Source organism: Sinocyclocheilus rhinocerous, unplaced genomic scaffold (genome assembly GCF_001515625.1).
Source record: "Sinocyclocheilus rhinocerous isolate Xijiao unplaced genomic scaffold, SAMN03320098_v1.1 scaffold1537, whole genome shotgun sequence".
Lineage (NCBI taxonomy): Eukaryota > Metazoa > Chordata > Actinopteri > Cypriniformes > Cyprinidae > Sinocyclocheilus > Sinocyclocheilus rhinocerous.
Window position 1 is genome coordinate 315575 of NW_015659384.1, and position 10125 is coordinate 325699.

A 10125-nucleotide genomic window follows, 5' to 3' on the forward strand; every position below is an offset into this window, starting at 1 on the left:
GGGGTGAGTAAAACGCAGCCTAATTTTCATCTTGGGGCGAACTAACCCTTTAAGACTGGTTTTGTGGTCCAGGGTCACATATATGCATGCAATTTTACAATTTTAATTAACTGTTTGTATTTTATTATATTTAAAAACAAATCTGTATGGCTACATTTTCAGTGGCTATTACTCCAGTTTTCAGTGTTACATGATCCATAAGAAATTAATTATATATACATTTATATATATACAGTTTTTTTCATTATTATTATTTATTTATTTTTATTATTTTATATATTATTTATTATATATATATAATTTTAGCGATTTTATGAATGTATCATTTACTGTCATTAAATTGCATTATATCATATAGACCAGCATTATAACGGTCCATTGGCCAACCTTCCCAAAGATCTATACTGGTTGACCACACTTCTCTTTCAACTTTTCTGTTCTGTCCTTTTCTAAACCATTTCTCATCCATTCTTTGTAAACCTGACACATACTAGTAACAACTACTAAAAGGTCAACTACCCAGAGACAATAATCAGGCATGTGGTGACTTGCAGAGGCAGTTTAACCAGCCATCAATCAAACAAATTTATCAGCCCTCTCCACCTAATGTAAATAGCAAATGCTGGGAAGGAGGACGAGTGAGGCAGGGTCCAATAGTTCCAAATTATTGGTCCAAATAGGGCTTTGGTGAGTATGTTTTTATTTATTTATTTATTTGTACTAGTATTTGACTAGTGTACGTTTATCTACAATACATAAAGGTTTTGCTTTTTTTTTCTAAAAAGAAAACATATATGTGACAAGATATTTCTTGCATTTAACCACTCAGATGAAAATAAATTCACAATGGGTCTCAGTGCCTGGTTGTAAGCTAAACCTGCCACCATCTCAGATTTTAGAGGCTGTGCACAGATCTAATGGTATTTCAGGAACACAATCACAAGGAAGGTGTTTCTTCAGTTTTATTTTAACGTGAAGGTGCTACTCAGCAAGCATGCATGTGATTGGTGCATTAGATCTTTTAGTTAGGCTGAGATCGGCAATCAAGCAAAGTAGCATTTTTCAATCCCTTTGGCATAAGAAAATGCTCTTTTTCGAAGGCGGCAAGTTGATTGGTTATACAAGGATCTCTTTTGGCTTTGTCGTCTTTGTGAAACATTCATTATAGGATGGTGTGCTCCGACTGGCATAATGGCATCTGCACAGCGTGGCCTTCACTGAGATCATATCAAATCACAGTCTGGAATCTTTATCTCCTGAATCATCAGTGCTCTGTCATTAGCTGTTCATAAGTATAGCGGCCAACCTGTCAAATCCCACCAGATGAAAATGCCAGTCTTTTAACCATCTTAACATTTTTTTAATATTTTTTTAAACTTACTGTGTAATTTAATTGTACTGTGGCTGTGATGTAAAAATGTTTATAGAAATATAATTGTAATTATAAAAGAATTTTTCTATATTAGGAAGACTGGAGCCTTCTGTCCTGCATGAAACAAGAGAGAAAGAGTGAGAGAGATTGGCTAATTAACAGAGGCCGTTTCACTCTGCAACATACTAACTAATTATTCTTTTTCAGGCTGCTTTCAAACCAGCATTTTAAAGCATTGAATTAATGGCAAGAAGAAAGTAGGCAAACAGAGGGAGAGAGAAACAGAGTCCACTTTCTTCTTGCCAATTAAAAAGTTTTAGTGCCGCATTTGAGAATGCAGAAAACAGTGACAAACTTGCAGCAAGAAAAATGAGGCTGAAAACCTTACTCAGCTGCACCTGCTGCAGTTTTTATATCCAATGTATGCACTGTGTCAACATATATGTCAAGCGTTGCCCTTCACACACACAGCATACCCACTCCCTCACACATTTGACTTACGTACACAGGTGCAGTGTCAAAGATACCTGCAATGCTACACTTTAAAATTTATGTGGCCTTTGTGCATTTTTGGCTCCCTTTGCACTTTTTACAACACACACACACAGACACTAAAACAAACAGTCATCATTAACAAACACCACCTCTGCTTTTTTCCTTGTTTATGGCCCTATGCTGAATTAAACTTAATCTGCTATGTTCTTTTTCTCGTTCTCTTGCTCCTGGTCTCCTTCCTGTCCCTGTTCTCAATCAGTTGCATGTTTAACAGGAGCCCTGCCTTGTAAAGCTACATTTATAGATCCCGTATGTTTGATTGTATGGGGCTTTATGACTTTGACCTTGACTGAACAGGAGGGAGAGGTGGACCTCCTACAGTATACAGGCATGGGTAGCGACGAGACTGTCCGTGTGTACCTTTTAGCCATGTGGCTGTGATAATGAAGGGCTTTGTAGTTGACCCAAAATTCAATGATCATTTACTCACCCTTGATATGTTCTTGATAACCATGTGACTTTCTTTCTTCTGTAGAACACAAAAGGATATATTTAGCAGAGTGTCTAAGCTGCTCTTTTCCATAAGCCCTATTCAGACAATAATTGTTTCTCATGAAGGACATAAGGCATATAACTGCATCTCTGAGTTTACAGGAAGGGATCAATCAAAAAGTCATTTTATAAATCCTTTTTGATATTTAAAAAAACTTTGAACGTGATGGGCCATGTGAAAAGTGCTTTTCGGTGTTTATAGAATCACAAAACTTGCCCCTCCACAGTAAATAAATTGTCATCTGCGTTTTATCACTGAGTCAAAAAATATTTTTTTACAGATGTCACCATGAGAAATGTAAATTCTGATTTGTTCCTCAAACAAAGTGGTTGTATGGCTTTTGACGATTTGAAAAATGAGGACTACTTTAGTTTTGTTTTATGAGCTTGACAGCCCTAGTCCCCATCCACTTTTATTGTGTGAAGAGTGCAACATGAACTTTCTTCAAAACATCTTTTTTTTTGCTGTACACAAGAAAAAGAAGTATACAGATTTATACAGATCTGCAATGAAATATAAGTGACAAAAAAAATAAGACAGAACGTTTAATTTTGTTTGAACAATCCCTTCAAGGGCCATCCACCAATCAGGAGGCAGCATCACCATTTGAAGTACTGTATGAGCAGCTTCTCTCTCATAACTCATAATCCTCTTGAATCCTTTGTTAATCATTGGAGACTAATTATTGTGATTAGTTGCAGCAGTCCCACCGAGTGTCACCAGTGTTTTGGTAATAACCCGCTTAAAAACATTTTCATACACACACTTAACTCTACACACAATCGACGGGAACACACTTTAACACACATCAGCTGGACAGGCAGATGAAAAGGCCTTTTAGGCTGGCGAATATGTGAACAGGCAACTCCGATGAAAGATGATAGGCCAGCTGAGCATTAACTAATGCAGAACAAATGTCCTCTTGGCTTCATTGTCAAAGGATTGCGTCACACACTAGCCATGTGCTTGAATCACCAAGCACCTCTTCAGTCAGAATATGGGCCGTTCGGATGCGGCGATACGCAAGCGTATCCCTGCCGTATCAGTATACGAGTATCATGGAGTCCCGTTGCGGGTCTCAGCTCTGTGATTGTGCTTTGTCAAGCTTTGAGCTTAAGCCGCCAGATCCTTTCCTTTATCTTCACACACAATAAAACGATCTAATTCCCCCCTCTGGTCCACAGCCACCCATTCATTGATGGATTCAGAGGGCCTGCACGGCATGTTCGGTTTCTGTTTGGGGAGTGCACTTAGTAACTGTGTGCATAATAGATACCAAAGAAACATCGATATACACTTACACATGCTCATCTGTCAGCAGATCACTTTGTGAATTTGCCTCGATATATCAGTTTTCACTTAAGATGCCTTTGTAGAGGAGGCCAGACAACTTTACTTTGAAGAAAGAATTAGGGCTGAGAGATACGGGCCAAAAATCTGTGTATTTTTAGGCTGATGGCAAATTTACGATATACATCTTGGTATTTTCTACAGACTAGGCTGAATGTACACTACTTCCACTTTTAGATGCTACATAATCATGGCATTCTATACAGATTAAATAGTTTCGCTGCTTATCTGATCCTTTAAATCTGGATAATCTCCAAATAACTAAACTAGGGCTGCAATTTGATTATTTCTTTAATTAATTAATCAATTAATTGATTTTTTTAAAGGACAGTTTTAATTTTTTGTATTTATAAAAAAAAAATATGATGATGAAAATATGCATTTATTTGTGTAGTCTAGGCTGTACATTATGTGCAAAAAAAAAATGGTAAGAGGTCGAAGGAACACACTTTCACTCGTCTGAATATAATAATTATATTACACTAGTCCTTTACAGTTACTGCTCTCATAAAAATACAGTTGCTTGTGCCACATTTAGATTTTTAAACCTACATATAACATATAACAACAAATATTTTAGTAAAAGCTATATAAAAATGTGTATTTTACTCAGAATTATTGTGCTCCCTTTCTATTGCGCTTGTTTGACATGAAGTCTGTGAAGTTTAGCATAGACTCACTTGCTGTCTGGACAAGCCTTTATGCAAAATGTAAATACTCATGTGACTTTCTTACATTTAGAGGTGAGAATATAACTTGAAACATAAGTTATGCACTGAGGAAAACACGTCTCAAACTGCACACTGTATCTGTTAGCACATGTATCTGGCAGAGCACCTGACAGGGCAAGCCGAGTTTAACTAAATGCTCATGAGCAAGCTTGAAGTCCTTAATATAAAGCATGTCTCATGTTTAGGACTATTTGGATCTTTCCCCGCAGCTGCTCACTCTGTGCCCTTACTTTTTTCAGATGCACAACATCAAAACTACTGTATTTCAATGTACTTTAAAACAGTATTGTCTTATTCTTTGTTTTTGAAAATATATCGGTGTACATTACAAAGTTGGTATACCACCCAGTTAAAAAAAAAAAAAAAAACCCGGATCAGTGCCTTTTTTTTTGGCTCATTGTCTGACCTTATTGACCTGTGACAACAACAAAACAGAGACTTAAGTTTGGATACCGATTAGTTGTGTTGCTAAATCTCTAATTTGCTCGTACACGTCGACTTCCTTTGTCTAATCTCATCTGTTATATTTAGACTTGTGTGTCCAATTCAGTACAGTCTGCATACACAAATAAGTCTAAACACACAGTTAAAAGACTGGAAGCGACGACATATCCAGGTGAAATGACCATTTAATTGATCCAGCTCATCAAAATCAAGTAGCCTGTGGAATCAAGATCATCGTTTTTCTCAATATCCCACCACCTAATCCAGATTATTGAGGCAGTCGAGGCCTTGCGATTTACACAGGTTTTAAGACACATTGTTGCTGCCAAAGAAGTGAAAGAGCAGCCTAGCGGTGCACGTGAGCTCCTGGGTTTTTACAGGGTAAAGGGAGAGATGGAATTAGGGCCCTCCTAATCGAAATTGTTTCCAGGAAAGTCCAGTGAGCCGGCTATGGTCTGGAGAGCCCATGGGAAGCATGTCACATGGAACGGACAGCTAAAAGAGGAGGGGGTGCACACACATTTGACACTCAGTTTCAGACTAGAATGTAGACCAGAGTTATTATTATTTATCTATTTTATTCACTCAAAAAAAATACAATTGACTAAATCCACTATAGTGAGATTTGCCAAAGTTTGTGATGGTCATGCCATTATTTTTGCATGGCATTATTTTTTAATACATTGATACGAGATTACTTTTATTTGTAAACTCTCAATATTAGTGATCCTAGTGGTGAAAATACTATGAAGATAAAAACAAATAAAATATATAAATTATAAATAAATATTAAAATATATAAATTATAAATACATGAATTATAAATAAATTAAAAAATCTTTAACTTCGCATATACTTCTTAGTTTGTATGAATCAGATGAACAATTATATCTCATTATAATTGCCTTCCAGATAACCTTTTTGTTTGCTCACAAAAGTTTTGCACTCCCCCAAGAAACTTCACCTGATAAACTTTGCATTCACTCACAAAAGTTTTGCATTCCCCATGAAACTGTATGCTACTCACAAAAAATGCAAAAGTTTTTTAATCACCGCAAGTTATTGCAGCATTCTGCATTGATTAGAGCACATGCTAACTTTGATTCTCTCTTTTTTTTTTCTCAGACCTCATCACATATTGCTGCATTATCACTGGCCGTCTGAGTTGGAGAGTGAGGTGGGGTTGGTTTGCGAGCGTCGCTCCGCAGTGCTGTCCGATGACTGTCTGACTCATCACATCCCGCGAATGACAGGCGTGCATTCGAGGGTGGGGCCCGCCTCAGTCTCACATGATTGGCTGCTGGATGGAAATAAGGTGAATGGAACACATGCCCAAGGAGCAGGACCCAAATCAATCAGAGGGAGAAGAGAAACGGTGAGCCTTTCAAGAACTGATCTCACAAGAGATTCCAGACACATTAGTGGAGCTACAACGTTAGTCATGATGAAGTTGAGTTAGTATAGTATGTCTTGGTATAAAGTTGCCCGTACTCCTTGCTTCTGTGTGTGTGTTTATCGAATTTTAATTCACGTAGTGACGCTTTGGGAAACTCAAATTTTCTGGTCAATGCACACAGTCTCCTACATAATTCAGTTTTCCCGGTAACTGGCTCCATTTGTGTGTGTACATCTTACAGTGAGTGTGGTGCTGGCTCTACGCCGTGCTTTTGAGTCTAAAGGCAGACGCTAAGAGAGCAGCCTTTACCTCAGCATCTACTCTGCACACACATTTTATATAAGGTCTGGAGCCGGCAGGAAAGTTCGCTAAAGCCTTAGAGAATGCCTGTTACTGTCCAGCACGCTCTCAAACCTTACATGCAAACAGACACACACACACACACACGTGTATACGCTGCCATGTAGGCATTTGGTTTAGCAGGACGGCACAGACTGCCCCCTCACGTTCTAAAAGTTTGTTTTAGAGCCAATAGTTGTGTTTCTGCCAGTTAGCAAAACACATCATTCTCAGTGTATGTGTGTGAAATGTCTGTGTCATCTGTCCTTGAGCGATTGCTTTATTTAGCACATCTATTGTTGCTTTTCTGCTTCTCTGATCACAGATACCTAATGATTTGTTGATAGGTGTGTTGTTACTGTGTCACAAAGGTCGACTAGTTGGCAGGTGGTGAGGTTGATTAGTGAGGTTGACTAACCTATGTTTTTCCATTTACAGCACCACAAAATGTTATATAGGGGCAGTCATGGCCTAATGGTTAGAGAGTCAGACTTGTAACCCAAAGGTCATGCGTTCGAGTCTTGGTACCGGCAGGGATTGTAAGTGGGGGGAGTGAATGCGCTCTCTTCCACCCTCAATACCATGACTGAGGTGAGACCCTTGAACACCCCCAACTGCTCCCTGGGCACTGCTGCAAAAATGGCTGCCCATTGCTCCAGGTGTGTGTTCACGGTGTGGGTGTGTGTGTTCATTACTCACAGCTGTGTGTATGCACTTGGATGGGCACACATTCCGAGTATGGTACACCATACTTGGCCACACGTCACTCAAAATGTGTATATATCATATAACAAAATATATATATAACATTTTGTGGTGCTTTAAACAGAAAAACAGGTTAGTCAACCTTAATATATATATATATATATATATCTTATCTCTCTCTCTCTCTATATATATATATATATATACAGTGGGTACGGAAAGTATTCAGACCCCCTTAAATTTTTCACTCTTTGTTATATTGCAGCCATTTGCTAAAATCATTTAAGTTAATTTTTTTTCCTCATTAACACACTCTATATATAATCATTACGCCTATGGGCGTGTGTGTGTGTTAATTATTATTATTCATTCTGTTCATTAGATATAAATGTAAATCTTGAAAAAAAATGAAACAAAAAGTAGAAATAAATTGAAGTACTAAATACTATATGTATATATACAGTATAGCCGAAGGCATGTGTACCTTTTACCACTTTACACCACACTTAATGCATTATCCTCTATAAATGTTATTCAAGATTAACCATCATTAAATCAATGATGCTTGAAAGCGTTCCAGCTCAGGTGATTTCAACGCAATTATTAGTTCACGCATTTAATTACACAAAAGCATCATCAGGAACACAGGAGCCGCCACACAATGCCATACATCAAGACTCCAACATGACTTTGTCTTAGCTGCAGACCCATGTTTCAGTGTATGTGTGTGTGTTTGTGTGTGCACGCATATAATGGGCAAGACCCCAGGAATGTGGGGTCAGACTCCCAGCATGCTCGCTCCAGAGGCGATTAAACAAGAGCCCTTCAGCTTAATTACACCGAGGCCACCTGTCAGTAGATTAGCTGACCACAGAGCGAAGCATTCTGAGTTAAATCAAAGAGCAGGAGTAGCAATCACACGGTTCCGTTCATCTTAATCGAGCTGATTTATTCTTCCCTTACTTTCATTACTTGCTCTCCTGCTTCTTTGCCACCTCTGCTGACTGCCTCCCAATCACCTTCCCAAACCTCACATCCATAGGGGTTCAGATGTTTCTTTTATGAGTGAGTGAGAACTAGCTTTAAACACTCCTCATATTTGCAGCTGTTTAAGCAGACATTTAGCCCCGCCCCAAACTCACGCCATTGGTGGATCTTGTGTCAATGTCACACGATCCTTGATATAATTTAAACCCATATTACTAATTAGAGTAATCCAAACTGAATCACATTATTATTAAGGTTATATTTGATGATTGTTGGCAGTTTGGCACTATTACAGCTAAGTTTTATTTCAAACTGTCTTCAACCATATTGTTTTGTTTGGGGTAAAGTAACTGTATCAGGGTGTTCCACAGATGTCTGGGCTGATTTCAAACTTGAGATGTGTGGAGAAGAACCAGGCATGTTCACGTTGCTCTTTTGTGTTTACGAAAACGCTACATGCCTGTTTAGGTCAGTGTGCCACAGTGGTCAGAAGAACCTAATGCTCTGTCCCGGCTGACATCATGCTTCTGACTCTTCACCATCTACTTTTAAAAGCTCCTATATTTACATAAACTCATTAGGATTTTCCTGCTGTTTGCCATACAGCATGTCTATCCTTTGGAAAGGTGTAATCCACCTTAGTCTGACAGACAGGGTGCCTGCAGAGCGCTGAAGCCTTTACCCAACGAGTGAATTCATGATTTTGCTTTTTCATATTTGTATTTATTTTATATATATATATTGTTTTCCAATGTATTTAAATGTCAGTTTCAGTTTCAAGGGTTTAAGTAGTTTCAATTTAGTTTTTATTTCATGAGCATATATTTTTTTATATAGTTAAATTTTTCTTTTTATTTCAGATAAATGCTGATCTTTGGATGTTTCTATTCATCAAAAAATCCTGATGTACTCAACTGTTTTAAATAATAATAATAATAATAACAACAAATATGTTTCTTGAACAGCAAATGAGCATATTAGAATGATTTATGAAGGATCATGTGACACTGAAATCTGCAGTAATGATGCTGAAAATGCAGCTTTTTGATCACATAAATAAATTACATTTTAAAATATATTCCAATCTAAAGCAGTTATTTTAAATAGTAAAAATATTTCACAATATTACTGCTCTTGCTGTACTTTGAATCAAGAGACTTCTTTAAAAAAACATTAAAAATATTACTGTTCAAAAACTTTTGACTGGTAGTGTATATTTGTAAGTAATATAGGTTTGTTAAATCTAGGGTATTTAGGTCATTATAAGATAAATAACATTATGTGCTAACAACATATTGAAATGGGGTGGTTGTTTGCAACAAGGTGGACACAGTTCTGTTCATAACAGTAGACCTGCTGGTGAAGAAGTGACAGGCAAAAAAAAAAAGGAAGAGATAGAGATATTGGGGAAAATGAAGAAAAGGGAAGTGAAGGTGCAGCGCAAGAGAGAACCTTTAATTATTTTCCACATCCTTAGACTAAGGATTTAGACCTTTTTATGTGATGGCCATACAAATAATAAGGTTGTCTGTGGTTTCAGAAATTGTTGTGGATGTATAGGCTATATACAGAAAAAAGGGACCAAAATTGTACCTTAATCAGCGACTAGAACAGTCCAAAGATTTCTATTTTTCTTTTGTTCTTTGATTTACATCAATGACAGACTTCAGCAGGTTTCACTTTAAAATCAGCACTGTCTCTTTAAAACCTGATGCATATGACGCGGATCTGACACATATCCGATTTTCTCTTC

The 10125-nt window shown here is 37.4% G+C and overlaps 1 protein-coding gene across 3 annotated transcripts in view; it reads left to right on the forward strand.

Moving 5' to 3' along the window:
- LOC107723634 (thyroid hormone receptor alpha) overlaps positions 1-10125 on the forward strand; it is a 169268-nt gene that overhangs the window by 133671 nt on the left and 25472 nt on the right. For all 3 annotated transcript variants that reach the window (XM_016532343.1, XM_016532341.1, XM_016532344.1), the window contains one exon: positions 6071-6320. In XM_016532343.1, coding sequence (XP_016387829.1) covers positions 6265-6320 — 56 coding nt within the window. In that variant the 5' untranslated portion in view covers positions 6071-6264. The remainder of the gene's footprint in view (positions 1-6070; positions 6321-10125) is intronic.